This window comes from Haliaeetus leucocephalus, unplaced genomic scaffold (genome assembly GCF_000737465.1).
Source record: "Haliaeetus leucocephalus isolate CR32 unplaced genomic scaffold, Haliaeetus_leucocephalus-4.0 Scaffold406, whole genome shotgun sequence".
NCBI lineage: Eukaryota > Metazoa > Chordata > Aves > Accipitriformes > Accipitridae > Haliaeetus > Haliaeetus leucocephalus.
Window position 1 is genome coordinate 6431972 of NW_010972842.1, and position 23615 is coordinate 6455586.

Consider the following 23615-nt stretch of genomic DNA (forward strand, 5'->3'; position numbering starts at 1 on the left):
GTGATGGACAGTGCAAGGAGTAGACAATATGTTGTCACCCAAAAAAATCCCTGACAACTGAAAGAAAGCAGGCTTTATTTACAGAAGTAGCATCTTGAAAAAAGAGACATCTATTGAGATACCAAACTGTAGGTTGTTTTGTTTTGTTTTTAAGACATTTAATGAACCACCTGGGAGTCTATTTCACTGGATTTTACCAGTGGTAACACTGAAAGCACAGTGTCTACAGAAATTGGTTTCTGGCTGTTATTCATGATACTCTGACAAAGGAAGGCTGCTAGATGGACTAGGCTTTACATTTGGAGATAACAGGTGATAAAAGCTAGTCGGTTTTATCTTGGGATTTTTTCTGTTATGAAAACTTCCTGAGTGGCATTATGCAGAATAGTTTTTTTCTCTGACTCTGAAATACATGCCTAGGAAAAAGATCACAAGCTTTAACATTTTTTTTTTTCCAAACCTCATTTCACTACGTTGAAAAATGCATCAAGTCTTATTATTTTTCTGTTACTCAGAATGTCTGAATGAATAAACAATTTTTAGTCTACCAGCATCTTTGAAATTATCCACCATGATAATAAATACATATTTAGAATTTCCTTATACAGCTTCATCAATCTCTGAATGAGTGAACACATGAGTGTTGCTGTGTAGGTGCCATATCCAAATGACCTCCACTCTTTGCTAAAACAGTCTCATGATTAAATAATTTCTATTGTGTCTATTGTGTCAAAATGCATTTTTGACTGGAACTTGACAATACTGACAAATATCCATGAAAATCAGATTTCGATTACACGCATACTCCAGAGGAAATTAAATGGATGCTAATGCATGAAAATTAACTATTCACAGATCAGAATATCTCATATCCTTTTTCCCTCCAGTCTCTGCTGCTGCAATCAGGAGCCTTACCAAGCAGCGACACTGCTGACAGTTCTGTATCCAGGAGTCACCGCTGTTGTAGGAAAGCTCCCCGCTCTGATGTAAACATTGACTGCTGAGCCTTGGGTCACATTCAGGACAGCAAAATAGGTCCACGGTGGGATTTTCACAGTCACAGACCATTCGCCGGCACATCACATATCCACTCTGTTGTTGGAAGACAGGCATAGAGCGATGGCAAAAATGTGATCAACTCCGGCAGTACTGGTACCAAAATTTGATTTTTTTTTCATGATTCTAAGCCACTAGCAGCTCATGAGTTTTTTGACTATACGATAACCTTGTCAAAATACAATTCAGACAGAGGCAGAAACCACAATACACACTCAGTAACTACCAAAAAGTTCCCCTGTTGTCTTAAATACATCCTTCATATAACCAACCTTCAGACAGCTCTCACCTAAGTTGGTGAAACCCAAGGGTGTCTTTCCGAAGGGACAAATTTTAATGTATTGCACTAAGTTTATGTCATTCTTATACAGATGCTAGTCAAGTCTTGGTTTAAACTTCCAGATCAGTCCCTCTCATCTGTAATTATTCTCGTAAGGAAGATGATAGGTAGTCTGAAATTAAATTCATGCCCATGAAACCTGAGCTGCTGAAATGCTCAGGACTTTGTCAGCAGTGTATTGGGCCTTCATTCTCCATCAGCATTTAGCTTGAGATCCAGGTTCCCACAGCTAACATTTGAGAAAGCTAAGCTGAATTACTCTGCAGATACAGAACCTACTTCTATTTATAGCCATCTGCTAGAGATACTGGCGTCAGTCACCAACGCCAATATGTGTCTAGACAGACAGTTTCTTTGCATCAAAATGCCATTACTCCCACCCAGAAAACACAGGTGGTATCTCTGCTAAGAAAATAGTACCATCATCCTTCTCCCAGTATCATAAAATAAACCTCCCATGGAAGTTCCATTCATGCAGATTGGAGAGAGAAGCTCTCCCCAAAACTGTATGTAATAAATAATTCCATTTTTCTGTAGCACTACAAGCACGCCTGACAAGGCAGCTAAACCAGGAATGTCACTTGAATCATGCCACTCTTCCTTTCATCCCTACCACCATCTTGCAGAAGCAGCTAGTTCTATTTCTACTGACCTGGCATGAGCAGACAGAGCATCTGTCATTCTCCAGCACCCAAATCTGACCGTTGTGCTTGATTTTGTCTTCATGGATACAGTCTCCTGTGCAGTTCTTGCCATGGGGACATCGACAGTCGTACCCACCATCCAAGTTAAAGCAAACAGTGTCATTGGCACAGCTATGCCTTCCAGTTCCACATTCATCAATGTCTGCAAAAACATGCCATGTAATGCTCTCAGACCACATTCAATTAACAAAAATGTTCTTGCGGCAGTCAATATAAATGATTCTTGGCCATTAAAGACTTCAGCTGAAAATTAATTTGCACTTCACCAGAACGGGAAGAAATAACTTACAAGTTCACAAAAAGTATTCTTCAAGCCAGATAAAACTTTTAAAACATGGTATTTTGAGTTTTTCTATACATCTTTCTAAGTGAATGCCACTGAGTAAGGTAGGTAGAGTGAAGAAATCACAGGAAACATAAGAACAAAAATAATTCTCAGCTCCCTAAAGAGAATTAGTTTGTGGCAGCTGTCCATAGACATGCAGTTAAAGAAAAGCTGCAGAATCTTGTCTTCAAAACCTTTTGCTGGCTTTGTCTAGCACATTTGAATTCACTTGTGAGAAGTTAATGTGAAAGGTGATGTCTGACCTGTAAGCTCATTTAAGCAAGCACACCATGCTTTAAGTTGCATCATTTATTAGGGTGTGCAAACTAGAATATTTTAATTATTCAAGTTGCAGGGACATCTATAGCCCTTGTGTCTTGCATACAAACTAAAGAAAAAAAATTAATGTCTCCAGTGCAGAAAGGTAAATGACGTCAAAACAATCATATCTCAAAGAATTCAAGAGTACCTTTGACGGTCTACTTCATCAAGGTACAAAAAATTATTTTGCAAGGACAAAATAGCAGCACACAGTGCCTTCTACTTGAATAGCCTTTATTTAGCTTTTTCAGCTGTCCATGTGGAGAAAAGTTATCTGGGAGAAAAGCTTTGAAAGGGCATGAAGTAAACAGCTATATGCGATAAAACATGGAAAACACTAGAAGAGTAAAGACTAGATCTATTGTGATTGTAAATATCGATACACTGAGTTCAACTCTAAATACAATTTCACAACAGTCTGGCCCAAGCTCTTAATTAGAGTTCATTAAAAAGTAGCATTGTGATATTTAACTGTCCAACAGATCAGTATAAGACAAAATAAGCAATATGGTCATGCATGTATCTTTCACCATCAGCATAAAAACTTAATAAAACACACAGCTTTGAGTTCAGTAATGGAAATGAAATCTCCAATTCACCTCAAGCACATTCAGTTTAAAGCAAAATAACTCAATTATAATTTCAATTCCAAGTGTGGCTGCAGTCAAAAAAAAAGTAAACCGGTTGCTAACATGAATATGAATTGGGATGAAAAACAGCAGGGAAATTATTAGAATTCCATTGTATAAATAAGCAGCATTGTGGGTTTCCTTCAAATACTGTGTGCAGTAACAGTGGCACCATCTCAAAAAAAAGTATCGCAAAATTACTGGGGCTTATGGAAAAGACAAGGAAAATATCATTTGAGAAGAACTGAAAAGAAATAGATTGTTCATCTCTAAAAGAACATCAGCAAGAAGGGAAATAACGAAAAAACTAATGAATACTCCAGAGAAGACATGTTGAGAGCTTTTGTTCTTCATATTGCCTAATACACAAGACAAGGGACAGTGAATGAAACTGAAAGACAACAAATTTAAGCCTGATAAAAGGAAATAACTTTTCATACAATGCACAAACAAACTATGACACTCACTGCCACTGAATGTTAAAAGGGGAAAGAAATTACATAGCCCAAAGTGTATAAAGCTAGCAAGCATATTCAATTTGCAATACTAACACATTTTGGAAGAGAGATTACATTTCATGCATTAGGGTCTATGGTGCCCTTATTTACGTATCAGATAACCCAGAACAGGCAAATCATCTCAGATCTCCACATCTTCTCCCTCGCTACCTTCTGAAGCATCTGGAGTCGGTCACTGTTGCAATAGGGCAGAAGATAACTGGGATCACGAACCTGAGTCAGCGTGGCTGTTCCCATGGACCTGAACAGCTGAAACGTCGCAGGCACTTCAGCACCGATACCCGTGGGAAACCCACCCGTGGGAAACCCGTGGAAACCCACCCAAACAGCACGGATACATCACGAGCGGAACCCACGGCCCCGCGGAGGCTGTCCTGTCTCCAGCCTTGAAGGTTTTTAGACAAGCAGCTAGCAGGAATGGTTTGAGTGATGCTGGTCTGGGCAGAGCAGAGGGGTGGAAGAGCTGCTTTCTCCTTCCTGTATTTTCTCTTAAATCCATACTGAAAATAATACAATCTGGTAATATAATATTAAGATCCCCATATGCTCACAGTGTAACTGGTTTCAAGTTATGCAATAAAGAGAAGAAACGCAAATCCTATTTAAATATAATAATTCAGATTAACAGCAGGAATCTCTTTATTATTGAAGTAATTTCTAATAAATTATTTTCAGACCCTCGTGTTCGTTTGTTTAAAACACACTTTTGTACAAAGCTTTCACATAAGTCATATCATAAATGAATAATATCACTTCTCAACAACCTGGCCACTTGACTGAAAGCAGCCATATTTAATGAGATACTTGGATGAAGTTCAGCTGTCATGTAAATAAGAACAGTTTCCTTTAACCACAAATGGTGACCCTATAAACACTAAGTCTGCATTTGGCACTTGTGTACAGGTGTATTTCACAACTTTCCCATGAGAAAAAGGTTTCTGGGGTTTGTTTTTCTACACGGTAATGGTTAGTGCGCTGTTACTGAAAACAATTGAGGTTTCATCATTGACTCTGGTATCGAGCCGAGCTTATCCAAGATTGGGAATTTACGAAAAATCCCAACCTTGTTTTTTCAGTTGTTTGATTCATGAAAATAAATGTTCTGGATAGGGCAATTTAAATATCTCTGGTCAAAGCAGGAGCTATTTATGTTTTGATTCTAACCTAATCAGAAACAGCAGTGTGTTTATAACGCAGCAAGAGAAACACAAACTTTGTATGCACGAAATTCTCATCTGCATTATTCATCCACATCAGACTCCAGGCATTATCTGCAAAGAATTTGCACACACATCATCCATACCAAGCAAAACTTTGTTCAGCTTTTTGACTTTGGATTTATAATGGATGGTGGTTTGTTAGTGACATTTTGTTTACAGCCATAACCAGCTCTCCAACTTCCATAACCATGTGGACAGGGTATGCTGCATCTTTTGTGTCTGAAAAAGGGAAGGATTACAGGTTGCATATTTCCAGTATATCCAGCCACAAAGGCATGTTATTATTGCTCTCATATTATTTAAAAAAAACCCAAACAAAACAAACAACAAAAAAGCCCCAACAAAACAACAAATAATTCACTTCAGGCTATTTACAACACTCTGCTTAAGAATCAAGCAGCTTGAATGTTATGACATTAGAACATTGGATCTCAAAAGACTTGGAGGTTTGCCTCAGAAAAAAAGAGAAACAAAATGTAACTAGTTTTCTAGTGCTAAATTGAGGACCAGTTGTTATTTATCTAACCTACATTAAAAACTACAGCAGCTTTGATCTGGCACACTTTTAAAATTTTCCTTTTCTTACCATCGTCCCTGGGTAGAACTTAATATTGCAATGACAAAGGAGTACCATGGATGAAGAAATAGTGATACGTGTTACAGAAAGCTAGGAGTTAATTGCATCACAAGTAATTTCATGCCTACAGAGGAAAAATATTGGACTAAAGCCATAGAAAATGGTGACAGTACTTGGCATGACTAAACGCCATTTGCAATATTTGAGAGACTGCAAAGGCAGAAAGCTCCATAAAAATGGGAATTTCAATTGTCCCACCAGGTTGTGACCCAAGGCTGTATTTAACAGATTTACTGACTGTTTCTTGGAACAGATAGTCAAAGAATCCCAAAGGCACAAAGCACCATTTGACTTGGCCCTGAGCAGTGTGCAGACTCTGATTTGAAATGTCTCTACTCAGCAACTACTCTGTATTGGTGACCAACAGTGACCAAAATGTATGCAAGTTCAATATCCTTAAAGGAATTTAAAAGGCTGCAGAAAATCTCTGTGGTAGTGCTTAGTTTCACAGAGGGAATTATGTTAAAATGATGACGTTTTAAAGATTAATTAAAACTAGCAACCAGAAGGATAACATGTTTTCAGATAGAAAGAAGATTGTTTAAAGATACTATATTATAGATCAAGAGTAAATGTATACTATAGTAATTAAAAAGACTTTAAATGGGGGATACATTTCATATACTGTAATACTTTTATTCGAAAACTTCATGAGCTCCCTTGCATAATACATGGCCTTAAATGAACTATGTGCCATGGAATAAAAGAGGTCATTGACTCACAGATTAATAGCAGGTTAATTGGTAAGTAATAAAAGGCAGCAACAAATGGTCAGGTTGTCACAATGGAGAGTTGTCCCAAGGGAGTTCCCCAAGAATCTGTGCCAGAATGTGTGCTGCTCAATATACTCAGTCATCTGGGGGAATGGATGAACAGTGAGATGAAAAAGACTGTTGATAAGAAAGTATTAAAACCAAACAACTGACAGTGAAATATAGAAGTATTTCATGATATTGACTGAGTAAACAATAATATGTCAGATGAGATTCAATTGTAAGGTGCATGGGGAAATACCCGTTCAAAAATCAAATCAGTATTTTAGGTCTATTCGGGAAAGAGATCTTGGAGCTGCTGTGGATAGCTCTAAAAAAAATGACAGCTCAATAATATTTTGGACAAATCCCCACAAATACAATATTGATAATGACAGATGAGAAAACTCGCAATAAACTCACAAGGAACACAAACAAGGCACAATTAGAAAAAAAACCAACTGTGTACACCTTGCTAGGAAGTGAGAAAGGGCTCAGAGACCCATTCTGATATAGCCGATGGAAAGTTGCAACTTTCCTTCCTCTGATAAACTATCCAGACTTAAGTGCAGGACATTCACATAAAGCCCCCCAAAGTCTCCCTCAGACGTTATTTCCTACCAGAATCATTCTGATATCAGTTAGACCGTCACCTATGTAAAGAAAAGATGAACATTTGTATCACTGAGAAATATGCTGTTGGAAGAGATGGGTTGGGAGGGTGAGCATTTCCTTTGCTCTGAAGCAACTGAAGTTTCTCCGTTACCTTAGCTCTGAGAAGTAGCATTAGCTCAGCAAGGTGACAACATCAGGATACCTGAGTACTTTTTGCTTCAGGCAAAAAAGGCAGGCGTGCATTTGATAGGGAGCCCAAGCGCATCTGAGCAGAAAGTTAGGTTTCTGTTCTTCTCTGTCCTAAGTAAATCTATTGACTGATGTCATCATTCTTCAAAGAGCAAGTGAATTGTGAATTATTTATTCGTGAGTTCATGCAAGCCAGCTGCCAGAGTGCTTAGCAGATGTGGAAGATGAAGAGCTGAGACTTCAGATGCTGGTGACACCAGCTTCACAGAAATGTTGCTTCCTGATACAGCAAATGTATTCGAATTCCCATCTTGTAAAATGCAGTGGTCAAGTTTCTGTTTTATTAGTCCTTTTATAAAAGATGAGAAACCCTGCCAATTTTGTACTCTGCCCACATTCCAGAATATTTAAATATTAATGTGTCTCCATATCTGCCTTCTGTTTGGTGATGCTTAAGTTGGGTTCCCAAACTCAATAATGAAGCCTTAATGCCTATCGCTCTGTTTGGGATGGATGGAAAAAAGGTCACTTTATTTGTGGACCTTTTAAGATCATGAATAAAGGCAAAAGGATTTCAATGGAGCTTTATGAGTGCTAGTAAGATTTCCTGCTGAAGAGTAGCAATTCTTTATTTCCTGTCTCCTTAAGTGCTATCAGTAACAAAGCTTCTGTTAAACATTACCAGCACTGCAGAAAGATCCAAGTGTAGGACTCCAAACCGACAGCGGTTTTTGAACTACAAGAAATTTCATGTACTAGTTAAAATACCAGATGTACTGTGAGATAAATTCAGACATCCTGACAGTCAGCAATTCCTCTGCCTTCCAGATCCACAGACGTGGATGCTGAAGTGACCATTTTGGACTCTGTTCGTTCATTAAGGCTGGGGAGCATCCTGAGTCTCATAATACGCCTCCACCCCTCATTATCCTGGATTGTGGAAGATATTGTTCAAGTAGAGCCCCAACCCTCTGTGTTGTCAGGCAGCCTGCTCTATCACACAGAGAAGGAAGTGATTCTACTTCTGGAAGCAGGACGGCAGAAGAAAAACATAACAAGACATTTCAGAACAGAAATCCTAAACTGTGAGATCACATACAGGTAAGACCTTACAACCAAAAAAAAGATCCTTATCGAATTGGGCATTCTGGATTGATACTTTCCAATCCTTTCATTTCCACCTGTCTCATTTAAAGAATGTGGTACCTGCTGAGAGTGAAAGTATGTTGATCTCATATTCTGCATCAACAACAGCTGGTACCTGCCAGATACTCTTGGTAAGTCCTAAGGGGCTGCATTAATTAGGTGAGCTATTCTTCGGATGTGGAAGTATGCAAAATGTCCAACAACTGATGAGGCATAACCTGCACTGTTCTGGCACAAACCAATACAGCCTCTCTCTTCAGCTGATTTTGGAAGCTTTTAGACATTGCAGGGGACAAATTCAAAGGAATCAGGATCTTACACAACTGCAGAACAAATATTAACTGGGCCTGAACATTCTTATTTTAGGATTTTGCCCTCAGTGGTTCCAGTTTTTTAATGCAATGAAGCTTGAGGCTGCAATATCTACTATCTTAGTCTAGCTCTCCTTTATGAAATGGTACATGAGAGACAACCTTCAGAGCACTAGTAAGACTGTGTAAAGAAACTATAAAGAAAAGCTGTAGGGGGGCAAAGAGAAAGGTACCAGGTGATATACCATGCTGAATGCTATATTTACATATATATAAAATTTAAGATTTTGCAAAGCCATGCAGTTCTCAAAGACTAAGCGGCTGATCTTTCACCACTTTTCTGGAAATATGATGATGCGTAACATAATTCCATTTCCAAGGGAAAAGCAGCAAGTGCTGGTAAGAGGTTGAAGCCCTACAGCTGCATTTCCCATCATTTCTCTCGGTAATTGTTATAGAGACCACAGGTCTACTGAGGAGTATAATGTGAAGCAAAACTAATAGCAAAGGAATCTCTAGGTCTTCTGTTGCCTGTAGGTACAATAAAATGGGATTATGAATCTCTGCATTCAAGGACATTAGTCAAAATACTCAATATTCTCAGATGTGCCAAAGAAGCAGCAGTAGCCAAGGTCAATATATGTGTAAAACAGGCAATTCAGCAAGTATTATTTCATTATCAAGCACTGACAAAGTCTAATGCTACCAAGGAGCTAGAGACCTAGGAATATTTAGTATGTCCTGATGGGACCATTTCCAGCAAAAGGGGTAGGTGCGGGTTTGGTATTCTGTTAAAATAAGGATTTTAAGGAAATGCTCCTGCATTTCTGTGACCTTAGCAGAGGTGTTTCCACCTGAATTGTTAAAATTGGAGTCTTTGCTGAAGGAAACAAGGAGCTGACTAACACTGATCACAGAAGTGCTCTCTGTAGTACTATCAGTACATGTCCAGGGGACATAAACAGACCCAGATTTGAGGCAGACCATATAGAACAATCAAGAAAGAAAAGATTTGAACACACACTTCCTTGGCTTTTAAAGGTTTTCTCCACTGAAAGAGGGAACTTTCTTCAAAGCGACTAAAACTTCCAAAAGATGAGCCAAAGCCAAGCCTATTGTGCACTCAATAAAAAACACTGCTTTGAAGTAGTCCTCTTAGAAAGCAAAAGGGACAAGCCCTCAAAGAACATTTCCTAATCCCCATGAAGTTTAAATTCTTTGTTCACCAAGAGGACCAGTTTCTCTTCTGTGTAATTCTGCACTGTTCCTTCTACAGCTCTGCAAGCTGTAGCACCTGCAGAAGCCATAAAGCTTCAGAGGACACTGGTCCTGGATACAGCAAGAAGCTCATACAGTTGAAGGTGAGAAGTGGAGAACTGAGATTTGAAATCTGAGATTAGTATAGCCTGGAAGCTGCTCCCCCATTACAGTGAGTATCTAAAAGACCATCCACCAGCAGCTCAATCTAATCACGTCTAACTAGGGGATACTGAAGAAGTGACAAAAGAAATCCATTTTCTTATGTCTTTAAACCCAGTAGGGGAATCTCTCACTGTGGGAAGTTCTGCAACTGCTTTTGCGCTGGAGGTTCAACTTTCCATACTGCAGTGGATTTTAGGCAGTCTCTTCATACCTTTTCAGGTTTTATTTTCTGTCTGAGACACAATGTCACAGGCTTCAATCCAATAAAAAGTGATGTGGTAAGACTAATAAAATATCTAACCTTCCTCCCCATCCCAAGTTGCTATGCATTCCAAAATTTGGAGCTGCAATCAATTGAACTGAATGTTTTCCACTATTAGTAACTAGGGTTATCAGCAATGAATATAATTTCCTGGCATCTGTGATTTAATTCTAATTACTTGTTATCCTCTGTGTATGTTTAATAAAGAGCTGCTGGTGCTTCGTAGAAATGGTCAAAACATTCTAATAATTGCCACTTCTGCATACATGTAGCAATCCCCATATTTCTTTTTCCTTGGCTTTTCATTTGCTTAGAAATTGCTGCTTAATTGTTGCTTGTTTGCACACATCTTAACAGAGTCACTTTGTATCACGTATATCTCTTGAAGTAGCATGTGCCAAACCACTATCTTCAACCCACAAGACAAATGTTTATTGACATTGAAGATAAAACTTGGGGTACTGAGAATATTTCCATAAATGCCTGGCTAGAGTATTACCTGTGCCACAAGTGACAGAACGTTATAATCAGAGGGATCACAACTTCTTCTTTGCACCTTCTTGTCCTAACACCTGGCCAGCTAACACTGACATTTAGTTAGCTCTTGACAAAGAAAGCTCGACTTATGAAAGCAGTGGCTGCCTCAAATAGCTGATTCCTCCTGGGAATACAGGCTTTCAGCAGTGGCGAAAATGTGTTGAAATAAAGTATTGATGATGGGGATACCGAAAAGGTCATTCTCACTCCTGGAGAACTGTCTGTCTGTCTGCCTTAGTGAAATTAATTCAATTGCTTCCCTTTGGAACCAATGCAGCCCACCAATGTGAGTTTAAACAGCAAGGTAGGAAAGCTTACAGTGTGTGAGCACTGAATATTTCAGCACTCAGAGACAGAAGGGAGAAAGGCTCCTAATTTTGCCCTAAGTAGTCCATGGCAAAACAGACTGGTTTGTTGTCTTACTTAAGACCAGCAGTATACGCTATTTTAAGAGCTGAATAACATTCCATGCTAAGAGATCTGCATCTGCAAACAACTGCCTTCTTACTAACCTGCTGTTCTCTCTAACATCATTCATAAACAAAGAAAACCTGCCCATCTCCTTGTCCCCTACACCTTGCCCCAGCCCTAAGTCCTCTGAGCTCCCCAGTTTGTAGGGTTGTTCTTCAAATCACAGAGGTCTACAAGCAGTTAGCCTAGGCACCCGAGAAGCACCACGGTTTTAACCCAGGTGTGGGTGGGTAAGGGGGTCAGGGCTGCATAATCGTTCTTTGCAACGGGAAATCTTTTCATCACAGACAGTTTCAGTGTACAAGGAATGAAGTGGAGGGACTGAGGTCTGGATGGAGGCCCATTTCTACACGTAAAGAACCTGACATATAAACAGGTTACTGTGGAGTGACAGATTACAGTGCAGGCTATCAGCCCATGGGAAATCGCTTCTGCAAGGACCATGCACAGAAGCAGATGTAGGGCCAGAGAAACTGCGTTTTAAGCACCATGCCTGAGTTCACATATTATCTTAGCAAATCATAGAAATGGCCACTAACGCTCCACGTATATGTTAGGAATATTCATACCTCATATTCTTTTGCCTTTTGTTTATGATGCTTATTTAGACTACTATTGCTTTGGCTCAAGGTTTAACTTTCATTGATACAGTGTCCAAGACAATACTGACCAGTACAGAGATACTAGACATTACTGTAATGCGAGTCATAACATTACCCCACCTTTTTTAGATACTGACCTTCACAGGATTCTCCACTTGGTGAAAACATCCCATTGTCATGGTAGCCATCTCTGCATTCGCAGTGGTACCAACCAGGCAGGTTAATGCAGTTAGCACGGCTGTCACACTGAACAAAGCCATCTGAGCATTCATCAATGTCTGTTTAGTAAGAACAACAAAAAAGGAGGAGAAAAATCACACAGAGGAAATTGCTACATTCATCTGATGGAAGAACAATGTCTCTGGTATTTCTGGGTTTCACAGAAGTGTATTTTCATTACTGACTACTCGAATTTCCAGAATTATTTGCAGTAAAGTTTTGAATCATTTCCATAAAAGGACTTGGCTAAAGGTGTTGGCCCTGACAACAGTGGAGGTTCTGCTAATCCCAGTTTACTGTTTACAAATTAGCAACTCATTTTGTCACAATACATTATAGGTAATCTGACATCTGTGTAAGTTGCCCACAGTATGAAGAAAGGAATTGGATCCCTGTTCAAATAATAAGATGTTAACCCTTTGAGTAGTGCAGGCTGCCTGATAAACAAAGATTGTTTCTAGGGGCATATCAAAACTAGGGGCCTATTAAATACTCACTCTGGTCCTTGCTTATGCTCTTGGTGACACCAATTTTAGGTTAGTAGGGCTTCCCTATATTGTGGAGTTCCTGTTGACTTACACCGGCACCTCTGACTCTCAACATAACTGACCGCAATCTCCTCTCTCACCATCAAAGAGAACAGCTGGGATTCCAAACAAATGCTTAGACCCTGAAGATGAAACACAACACATTCTCCCCCTCCTGATAATTCCTTTGGGATGTGGGTTTCTTAAAAGACCAACTTCCACTGACTGAACTTTACAGTAACGACTCACCATAGAATAGATTTCTGGATGCACTCGCTAGATCCAAAATCCACCAAAGCACGTCCTGCAGACACCTGAACTCATGGACTTAGCAGAGATGCAGAGAACTTTGTGACATATGCATTTCCAGTGCCTTCAGTGACGCAGTAAGCTCTATTATAGAATAGGTCCCAGAGTACGAGAGTTGTTAACAGTCAGGGAATACCAGGAGTACGGAGTCAAACAGGGATAAAAATGTGTCCTTCCTTATCAGATCCATTGCATTATCATTGCGTTTTATACCATACCTACTTCAGCAGCAAGGTGACCGAGAGGTGCCTACGGAGCTGGCACAGAGGGAGACGCAACACACACAAACTGCCTTCAGGAACAAAAAGCTCTAAATCCCCCCACCATGAGTCTCAATAATGAATAAACCCTCAACGTACTGGCCATTCTGGTCAGAGTAGGGATTCAACTTTTCTTTAAACGGTTGAAGCTTTAAAAATAAGAACTAAAATAACAAATTGAGACTCAGACTCTTGAAAGTACCTCAGCAGTTGATCTAGTATCCTCCGGGGTACGGATATGAAGGAGAGGTGTGATGTGACCACTGAGATATATGTAAAATATGTCAAAATTCTGCCCACAGTCCCTGTTAGCTCCCATTTATGTCATCTGTTATTTTCATAAGAGAAGTGTAAACTGGCTCAGAAAATCAATTGTGAGCTGCAGTAAGGTAACAAATCTCTTTTCTGACAATACTGATGTGTGCATAGATAAAGATATACTCACCCTAGTCTCTTACAAAATCTGTTCAAACACAAACTTTAAAAAAACCCAAGGCTTCCTTATTCATTGAAAACACTTTGTTCCACATTTGAAGGTAAGAAAATTATTAAGTACGTGGGGGACACCTGCATAAACTATAAGGTATCGCTCAGTCACCCACATTTGGTTTTGAGTTGCATTTTTCTTGTACATGCCAGGGGGTAGGCGGGATGTGCTCTGGGTATTTTATTTACATGCCAAATAACATTTCTTTTGAATCTCCGGAATAACCGTACAACCGTATCATGAGTGTATTGGTTTTTAAAAGCTTTACAGATGCTTGATGAAATTTCATTAGAAATTTTAATTCTTAACGTCTCAGTCTGATTTTCTATCAACAGTCTCTCTAACCAGGGGCGCCTGGTGTGCATTACCAGTATTTATGATGATGAAAATTACCAGTAGTTCTGCTGGAATATTGCACCAAGCATATATTTTGCCACTTTGTGTACCACAAATTAAATCATAAGTCTCTATTGGTTTAAAACACAGAATTTTCAACTCCACTATGAATTCCAGGGTAATCATCTAAGTAGTCCTGCTGCGTGACTGAGAAATGCCAAACCTTTACAACCTTCCGCTGTTCAGTGTGTCTTTCTCTAAATCAGTATAAAGTCTGGCCTTTTTCTTGTGAGCAGCCAGGAGCCAGTGGGACCTCAGAGGTGTTTGAGAGATCAGAGGAAGATCAATGAAAATTATGTTACTGTCATGAGAAAAGGTTGGTTTGCAGTCTGTGCCTTATCCGCTGCTATTCGCTCACATACCTGCAGATTACTTAAGAAAAAGGAAAGGAAGAAAGGGCTACAATCTAGAAGTTCCCTTATCACTGGGGAATATGCCTCCTGGGAGACAGCTTGCCTGGCAGAACAGAATCTAAGTGACTGTGCTAAACGCTTGGGATCACCTGGTCAGTACAAGATAACTTGTTGGGGTTGGCCAAAGCTACGAGCCCCAGAGAATCAATGAAGCATGCAAACTCAGCTGGAAGAGAAGAGCTGTTGTTCAGAATCTATATGAATCTTCATGCTGGCTACTTAATAACGTGCATTAAGACACTGGGTGGCATATAGGTCTTCTTTGGGAAAGTGGAATGTATGCATTGGTGATGAGGTGGAGAAAAGAGTGTTATTTAGGTCAAAGTAACAGATATGAATTAAAGAAAGCCTGTGTTCCTCTCTTCAGAACAATTTATTTGTGATCTGTAAGCCTTATAATTATAAGCGCAGTATTGCAGGCACAGGCTGAATGCATTCTGATGAACTCACTTACTGATTATTCAGGAAAAACAAGCCTTGAATGTCACATCAGTATTGGTAAACTGACAACAAAAGCAGCTTTTCTGTATTTATTTGCAAACTAGCTGACAAACCTATATCACAAGAAATATTACCTGGGATGAAATGCTTTTACAGATGCCAATAAACAAAGAAAGAAATACATTCCTCTGGTTTTGTTATGGCTGCATGCAAAGTTGAGTGGAGTTCTGTAAGAAAGCCTACCATAACAAGCATGGATGGAAGCACGCTGCTGGTCTTTAAGAAATGCCTTATTCTTGACAGATTGTTTGCCTGAAACCATTGCATTGGAACCATTGCCGCGTTGATGCTGAATAACTCATTACTCCTTACATGCTTTTGCAGCAAACAAAAGAAATCCAGAACAACTAACTTTTTAGGCAAATGACATTTTACAGCACGTGCCAATGGGTTTCAGAATATAGATGTTCCTTTTGCACAAGATTTTGTTCTAACTCTCTCAGCTAATGCTGATCATTAATTCTAGTAGAGACCTGCTCTGTCATGGGACAAAATATAACTGTCGCAACTCTGTTAAACAAGAAAACGCAGCAGAAATGTGTTTTGTGGAGCCAAAGCACTGATTTCATGGAAAATTTTCTTGACATTTAGATAAAAGGATTTCTATTTTCAAATGGGCATAGCATGGCTCAGGAAGTGCTGCAAAACTATCTACAACTGAAATTATCTTATTAGTATGGGAAAAGCAACCCAGAAATAATTTTTCTCTGTCCTATGGTGAAACATTCTCCGATGAATCATCTTGCAGCTGCTCAGTCAGAGGTGTGAGCTGACAAGAGAAGAAAAACTGATTGAAGTTTTGCTTGGCCAGTGGCTATGGTATATCAGTGGGCTATATGGAACATTAACAGCACTAATGAAGTCCTGTTTGATGCTGTACTAGAAAGGCATGAAAAATGAAATATTACTCTATAGAAGGAAGTTACTGAAAGGCTTTATATTTTCAGTTATGAAAAAAATTAAACAAAAAGTTTAAGTACAAGGAAAGGAGGGATGTATTTTTTTTCAATAGCAGGTGATGACATTTTTAAGCAAATAGACAAAACAGACAACTTATTCTGAGTATCCAAGTTCCGCTCTAACTGGCTATAAGAAGCTGTGGCAAAGTGAGGGGAGAAGAAGGAAAAAAAAAAAAGGAAAGCATCCCCATCCAGGAAGTAAAATAGTGTCATATGTGTGACAGGCCAGAGCAAACGGTCTCATCCTGGCCCTGCTCCAATTTACGGCAGAACTCCCACCGACTACCACGGAGGTGGCATTTTCTCTATTTTCCTCTTTCCTTCTCAAATGAAGAGCACAACTGCACATACCAAATCCATCACCCCACTGATACGAGTGGCGAGGTTTGGAACAGAAAGTAATACCGAGACAGTCGCTGGAAGTAACCGTCACCCCAAGCTGGAGAGCAGCTACACAGCTGGACCACTGCACTGCCGCACCGCCTGCTCTGGCCGTGCTTCCACCCTGTGGCATTTGCATGGCAAAAAAATTGGTGATTTTGCCTCTTGGAACACCGCGGCTGGGGAGCAAACACACACCTGTGGGACTGGTGAGCCCACGAAACGCCGGGAGCATGGGGACTCTCTCTACCCTTTGTAATTCATGGACGCACTCGTGGCAGTACTGTACGTACCCTATTGCCACGAAACAGGGTCACTGATTATCACACACTTAAGCTGCACATGATTTGGTTTTCAAATATTCAGGTTTCCTCCTGTGCCTTTTTCTTAAACTGAAATCAGTCAGCCTGCTTTTTTCCATATTCCGTTACCCATTTTTCCATTGGAAAAAGATTTTTTTTTGCTAACTGAAGCTTCACACTAACAAAGTAGACGCACAGTCACAGGCATTTTGAAAATAAGTACTGTACACACCTAGCTCCCCTTGACATGAAAAAACCTTGCTCTTCCAAATCACCTTCTTTATACCTCAGAATCACTCATTTCCTGAACTGTGGCAACAGTTTTAGCTATTATACCCCTTGCTCTTGTGGAGACTGAGAAAACTCTGCTCCCTGAAGAGTAAAATAAGATCATTAGCAAATTATTCACTGGTACAGAAAGAAAAAAGTAAAGCTAGCTGTCTGATGAATATTATTAGAGAATTCCTGTATAATAAGAGCTTTTGAAGATTGAAAGTGGTAAAAAATTGCCAATTTGAAAGATAGCAGCGCTCTTTCATCCAGCAATAGGACCAAGCTCTCTAATGTGGTCAAGCTGCACTCAACAAAGAACCATGGCGTGGGGGAAGAAAGGGGGGGGGGTTCTACCATTTTACATTACTCTTTTCAAGACTGAAATATTAATCATCAAATCCTCCTCTCAGAAAAGCCTGTATGCCACCATCAAGCACAAAGTTACAGAGACCCAGAGCACAACTTTGTCCGAAAAGCCTTTCTTTCATAAACTGCTTTACCCAGGTTGATACAAACCAAAGCCCCAGTAGCCCTCTCCTGTCAAGAACGGAACACCACAGACTGGCAGCTGTGAATACTTAGAATTTCATTATTTCCATCCTGGAAGTTTTTCTGGGACGGTATAATACATGACACTCAGCTAAGACTGCCATTAGAGACTCTCAATTGCAATAATCTGTCCCAGTGCTAATTGGGTTATTATCACTGGATATATTTATAAAGATTAATGAGCAGCCAGAAACTTCCACAATGTTCAGTCACTACTGACTTAGGCTAAATTTGAGATCTCATTTCAAAGGCAACAGCCTTCCCAGCCTAATGCTAACCTCCAGAGCCACCCACATCCCAGCCCCATATACAGTATAAATAAAGTGCAAAGAGTGAAAGAAAAATTATTGCAGAAACAGACCACTGAAGAAGTGATTTTAAAAAGATAAATCTTCAATTTTTTGTACAAATGAGTATATTTGGAACAGTCAGACTCTTATATGTCTTTGCATATGTCAATACATTTTCAAGGATGTTATGTCTGGCTTGGATATAAAAGACCATGTCCCAACTATTCAGACTTATGCTCAGATAACAGAATGCCCAGTAGGATTAAGATGATGTCTGGGTTATCTGATTTTAGTAAATACGTCTGCAAGGGGGAAAAGGCCTTATTCAGTAGGACAAAATGAAAGTTCACTGTACTGCATAATGTATCTGCTGTCAAAACTCAATTTTCTGGAGTAGCTTTGAAAAGGGTTCATTATCCCTAACTGCGAGTTCTAGAGTCCCATCTCTCGCATGTAAGAAGAGAAAAGTGTTTGTGTTGGTTTTCATGTGACAGCAGATTTCTAATATGATGATACTTGAGAAGACTCTGCTGTTCAATCAGACCTTTGATTTGACATCTTATGCAAAAACTGGATCCCAGTGGAGAAATGGAAGAGCCTGAAACTAGTTCAATATACTGGAGCTATCTTGTTGTTAAAACAAAATATCAGCTTTTGGGATTTCCATCCCACTACATTCCCATATACCACATGCATATAAATATCATACAGAGGAATAAAACCCCCAAGAATACAGAAGGTGAGACTGCTGAAATAATGCAGGAAGATATCAGTTATGCCAGAAAACCAAAGTTGTTTGGAATGCCTTTTAAATCTGTTTTGTAAAGTCTGATCAGCTCCTTTTTTTCTAACACTGCTGCTGATTGCCAAAGGAACTTTCTTCCTTGGTCAATAAAAGTCCTGGAGCCTGATTTTGTTTACAATCTCACTCTAATTTGTTCGGCTTCCCGTAATTCTTTAAAGATATGATATCATATTGAGTACTAGGAGATGCTTTTCACTGTATGGGTTCTCACATCAAAGTCCCCATTAAACCATAGAATATTCTTGATTTTAACTGCATTTGCATCCCAACAGTTCATTCAGTTACAAGTTTAAATCACGAAGGGCCAGATTACAGCTGGCTTGGGGGGCACAGCAAAGAGAAGGATCACCCACAATTTTATCCTAGCAAAACATAGTTCTGTGAGCAAAAGGATTTTCTTTACACAGCATTAGAAACATCAGTTATCTCAGATACAGCCTTCAGAGAAGAGTGAAGGCTATGGCCTTTCCTGTCCCTGATCCATTGGATAATAAATTAGGCCCATGTTGGAAAAAATGCATTTTCAATGCCTTTGGAGTTGCTCCTTCTATCTCTACACCTCCCAGGCCTAGTAGAAGTTCTGGCTGAGTCGCCTTAAAACCATAATCTGGCTCAAAGGGCAGGAAACTAGAGCTGGGGCTATAAATGTCATATTAAAAATTGCTTCAACAGGTTGAGTCAGTGCTGTAGATATGTTCTTCGCTAAAAATTTCCAACTGTCATGTTGCATGGAAAAATAACTATTGTTAAAACAGGTCTCTTTTTTTTTTTTTTTTAAATCCTAGCAAGAGCATGATTGCATTTTTTAAAGTACCCTGTCCATGGAAAACTAATTTAGTTCCATTAATGAAAAGGAAGCAAAATGTGATTGAGGATGTAATATGGAATTATAGTTCATTAATTCTTCAAGTATGTAATTTTCCAGACTCCTGATCCCCCATTGATTTCTGCACACCCCCATAGGTCCTGCTAAATGCCAGCAAAAAGAAATTCAATCGTGTTGTTATTTCATGTGTGGCAGTGGCGGCGCTCCAAAACTAGACAGAAATGTTATGAAAGGGAATTTTCCACTGACTGCTTCACGATGCAGCCCTGTTAACAATTCTTTATTGTCAAAAATTGATCAATCACAGACCACACCAATAACTGAAACTATGACAGTCTCTTATTATACACCCAATATCATCAAAGGATGTGGTATTTGTAACAATTGAAGACGATAATTCAGAACACCTAATTAGCCATGACGAACTAGGTGCATCCATGAATAGTGTAAAAAAAAAGAATATATATTTCAACAAGATTCTGTGAAACCGATTGTGCCAATCCCCATTAGAAAGACTAATTGAGTGGTATTGGGCTTCTGTTTCTAGTCATTGACAAATATGTGGTTTTGCTTTCACTTTGTCCATCATTCTCAGTACAGCATCTCATCTTAACTGTAACACACACTTCTGTTTCCTTGTTAGCCCTGTCTTGAAAAAGACAAGTAATTATTTTCTTCAAGATAGCAAAAGCACTTTTATACCTTGAAATACGCTGACAAACCCATGTTAGATACCTACGCGTGTTTGAAATTTAGGCAGCTCCATTTGCACATGTTAGAAATAGGACTAACACACTAATACTACTGACTAAAGGTGTCGGTTGTTGGGTAAGAGTAGCTGAGCCCCAAACAAGAGAGAACTAATTTGTCTGAAAAGAGAAGAGCTAGGTTGGCCAGCTGTTATCTCTTTCTAGTGGGTGGGAAGGAAGGCTTTACTTGCACAGAGTACTGCCCAAAGATCTTGAGTTTCCTCAACTGAGGAGTCAAGTCAGCCGTAACCATGAGTTACGACTTTTACATATATGAACCAAGGATGCAGACAGCACATTCTCAGCTTAGTTTGGGTTCAGCATTGCAAAAAATTGTCTCAGATCAGCTCTGGTATGAATTACAGTAAATTTCCAAGTATTTAGTTCAGAGGCCATTTAAGGAAAACAAACAAAAGAACCCACAAAGCAACTCAAAGTTTTGGCTAGGAATTGATTTGACACCCTGATTTGAACTTGGTCTTCTGCTATGGTCTTCTATCCTTTGGTCAAGGTATCATGCATATTATACATGTGCTTAAGTTTAAAACATTCTTACATTTTCTTCCCAGTGACTTCTTACCATGACTCTCGGTCCATAGACCAGTGACCATTAATTTACATTGCTGCTCCTGAAGTGTAAAATTGTGTAGAGATTGTACAAAATTACTGAAGCATAGAAAAGGAAAAAAACACACTATTCTTTTGCTTGGTCTATAAACATATCATTGGCATATATCTGTAGAGACTGCAGACAGCAGTTGTTGACAGCAAGAGGAAGGGCTCCACAGGGATACGGGGCAGTGATTGGCAGTATTATAGATTTTAATTCCACTAATAGTTGAATGGCTCGTAATTCATAAAAGAGAGAGCTTACAGTGAGTGATGAAGGTCATCCCTATCTCCCTTATATAACAGAAGGAAATTCTATTATAATGCTGTCCATCTGCACTATTCACGTTCTATTTATAGGCCACTGTATTTTAAGAACCTAATTGAAATTTTAGTTTTCATGTTTAGTGAAGGAGATTCTTTCCCGTAGCAAATAATAGGTAAGTAGAGGATGCATTTTGATGTTTTTAACAAATAACAAAAAAATCCTGTCTCTTCAAAAGCTCTTTTGTAGCACTCTCTCTTCCCTGGTTTCTCTTTGTTTTTTTTTAAGCTGCTACATATAAGATTGTAGTGTTGCAACAAGCTAAAGAAAATATAAAGAGAAAAAGATAAGTACTAGTACGTGGCTCTTCAGCAGAGAAAAATCTTTTGTTATTTAAAACTGACAAGGACTCTGAGGGAGGAAAGAAATAATATGCACCCAAGAAACTGTGTCAGGCAAGGAAAATGAAGGGAGAAAAAGACACAGAAGGATGAAACAGCAAAGCATCTTAAAGTACAAAACAGAAAGGATGAGGTAAGTAGAGTTCATGCCTAAATCCAGAATGCTCACCAAACTCAATATGGGCATTTTTTGGTTAATTTCTGTCAAAGATTTACTTTGTGAATAAATATAAGTAAAAATGTAAAGCAAAGTAGAACATTCCAAGCTTCTAAAGTCACCAGCCCATGTCTCACTGCTCATTTTTGAGCTTATTTTTCATATATGAGAAAAATTCAGGTGATAATGGGGATTAGGGTGACCTCCCTTCCAAACACTGCAGATGAGATGCAAACATCCGCAGAACCCCAGCTTTCCTCTTGGCTTGCTGCAGTTCTCATCTGTTTACTCTCATAGACAACTTTTAAACCTTTTTCTGCAATTTAATGAGCTAGCCATTTTAGAAAACGTCCTTTCTGAAAGTCAAAGGAAAATTATTTTCTTAGGTTTTATGAATTGGCTGCACTTCCTACTCAGATAAAATATTAGATAAACCACACCATGTCTTCTTTCAGCTGTTGATGTATTTGAACAGAGGAGCAAGGGGAGCAGAAATGAGATGACCTATATCTTATCTGGACTTTGCCACTGCCGCCTTATCCAAACTTTGTCACCTACTCAACTTTCCCCATGTGTCTTGATTTCCACATCTGTAAAATCGGGAGAAAGCGTTTCTACCAGCTCTCTTTTTTTGTACATAAACAACTCTGGGTGAAAGATTTTAAGTGCTGATTTGGTAAATAGCACATGTGACGATGCCAAGGCATGGTTTGGGGAACAGTAACACACTGAGAAATGGGAACTGCAGAAGAGGCCAACATGTTTTGGGGAGAGGTGAGAGGAAAAGCATTGAGCTGTAGGGATGGATGCTGCACCCCTTGCCCTTTCTCCCCCCCCTGCTTTATTTGATAGCACAGACAGATGATAGAAGTCACAAGGACACCCACTGATAGTAATTTAAGTCTTGCATTATTTGCTTCAAACAGATCTCACAACGTAGACCACAGCTGTTGCTTTTTGTAAAAATATAATAGTATCCTGTACAGTTAGTTCTGCTGCACTCTAAGGATCTTTAATTTTTATGGATATTTGAAAGACTGGTTGGATATAGCACCAGCACATGTAATTAACTTTGTATTATTACATGTGTTCAGGGAAAATATTTGGAGAATGGGAGGAGCAGGAAGCTATTTTGTACACCAGCACGTTGAATTTCAGAACCTCACTCATAAACAGCTTATCTATATCATATATGCCATGTTTGTAACCCATCTGCTGGCTACATACGTCTATTTTTCTGTAGCCTGAATTAGCACTTGGAACATTGTTAAAATAGAGCGTTCCTTGCAGGGAAGGCTCATTCTCCCGGGGTTAGCTGAACACCTCTCCACTACAGTTTCTGAGACTGCCAATCATGTTTTCTTTTTCTGTTTTGAACTTCCTTGTGATAGTAAATAGGAAGGCTTGGCTTTTACTGGGACATAGTTAGCTGAAGTTTGCTGGAATTATTAATTATAACAACAACTCAAATGACAATCATCAATTCTTTGCTAGATTTTTATTGGTATTGTGGAATATGCAGTACTGTTTCTCTTCTCAGCAACAGTCCTTTCTGAATCTAAAGTTACTCTTGGACTGGAACCATCACACGCTCAAGTTTCCTAGGCTTATTTATGACTAAAACCCTTCAAATCTGTTATTTTTTTTTCCTGAGGAAAAAAATCTCATGCAGAGGTTCTTGGAGAAGAGTTTCAGCAGAAACTCTGTGCTAGAATTTATTGTTCTCTCTGAAAAGGATCTTCCAAATTCTTTTGGGCTGGGGGAGGAGAAATAAACTTTAGCCACTTTACACCCTTTATACAAATGAATGGTGAAACGTCAGACGAGACAAAGGGGACAGAGACGTTGTATTGGGTTTGCATGGCAAGGTTTTGGTAGCA

The 23615-nt window shown here is 39.2% G+C and overlaps 1 protein-coding gene across 1 annotated transcript in view; it reads right to left on the reverse strand.

Annotated features, from left to right (window-relative positions):
• NELL2 (NEL-like 2 (chicken)) overlaps window positions 1–23615 on the reverse strand; it is a 139101-nt gene that overhangs the window by 5024 nt on the left and 110462 nt on the right. Inside the window, exons 15-17 of the mRNA XM_010574112.1 lie at window positions 12195–12335; window positions 2049–2242; window positions 916–1092 (exon numbers count right to left, since the gene is read on the reverse strand). Of these exons, the coding sequence (XP_010572414.1) occupies window positions 916–1092; window positions 2049–2242; window positions 12195–12335 (512 nt within the window). The remainder of the gene's footprint in view (window positions 1–915; window positions 1093–2048; window positions 2243–12194; window positions 12336–23615) is intronic.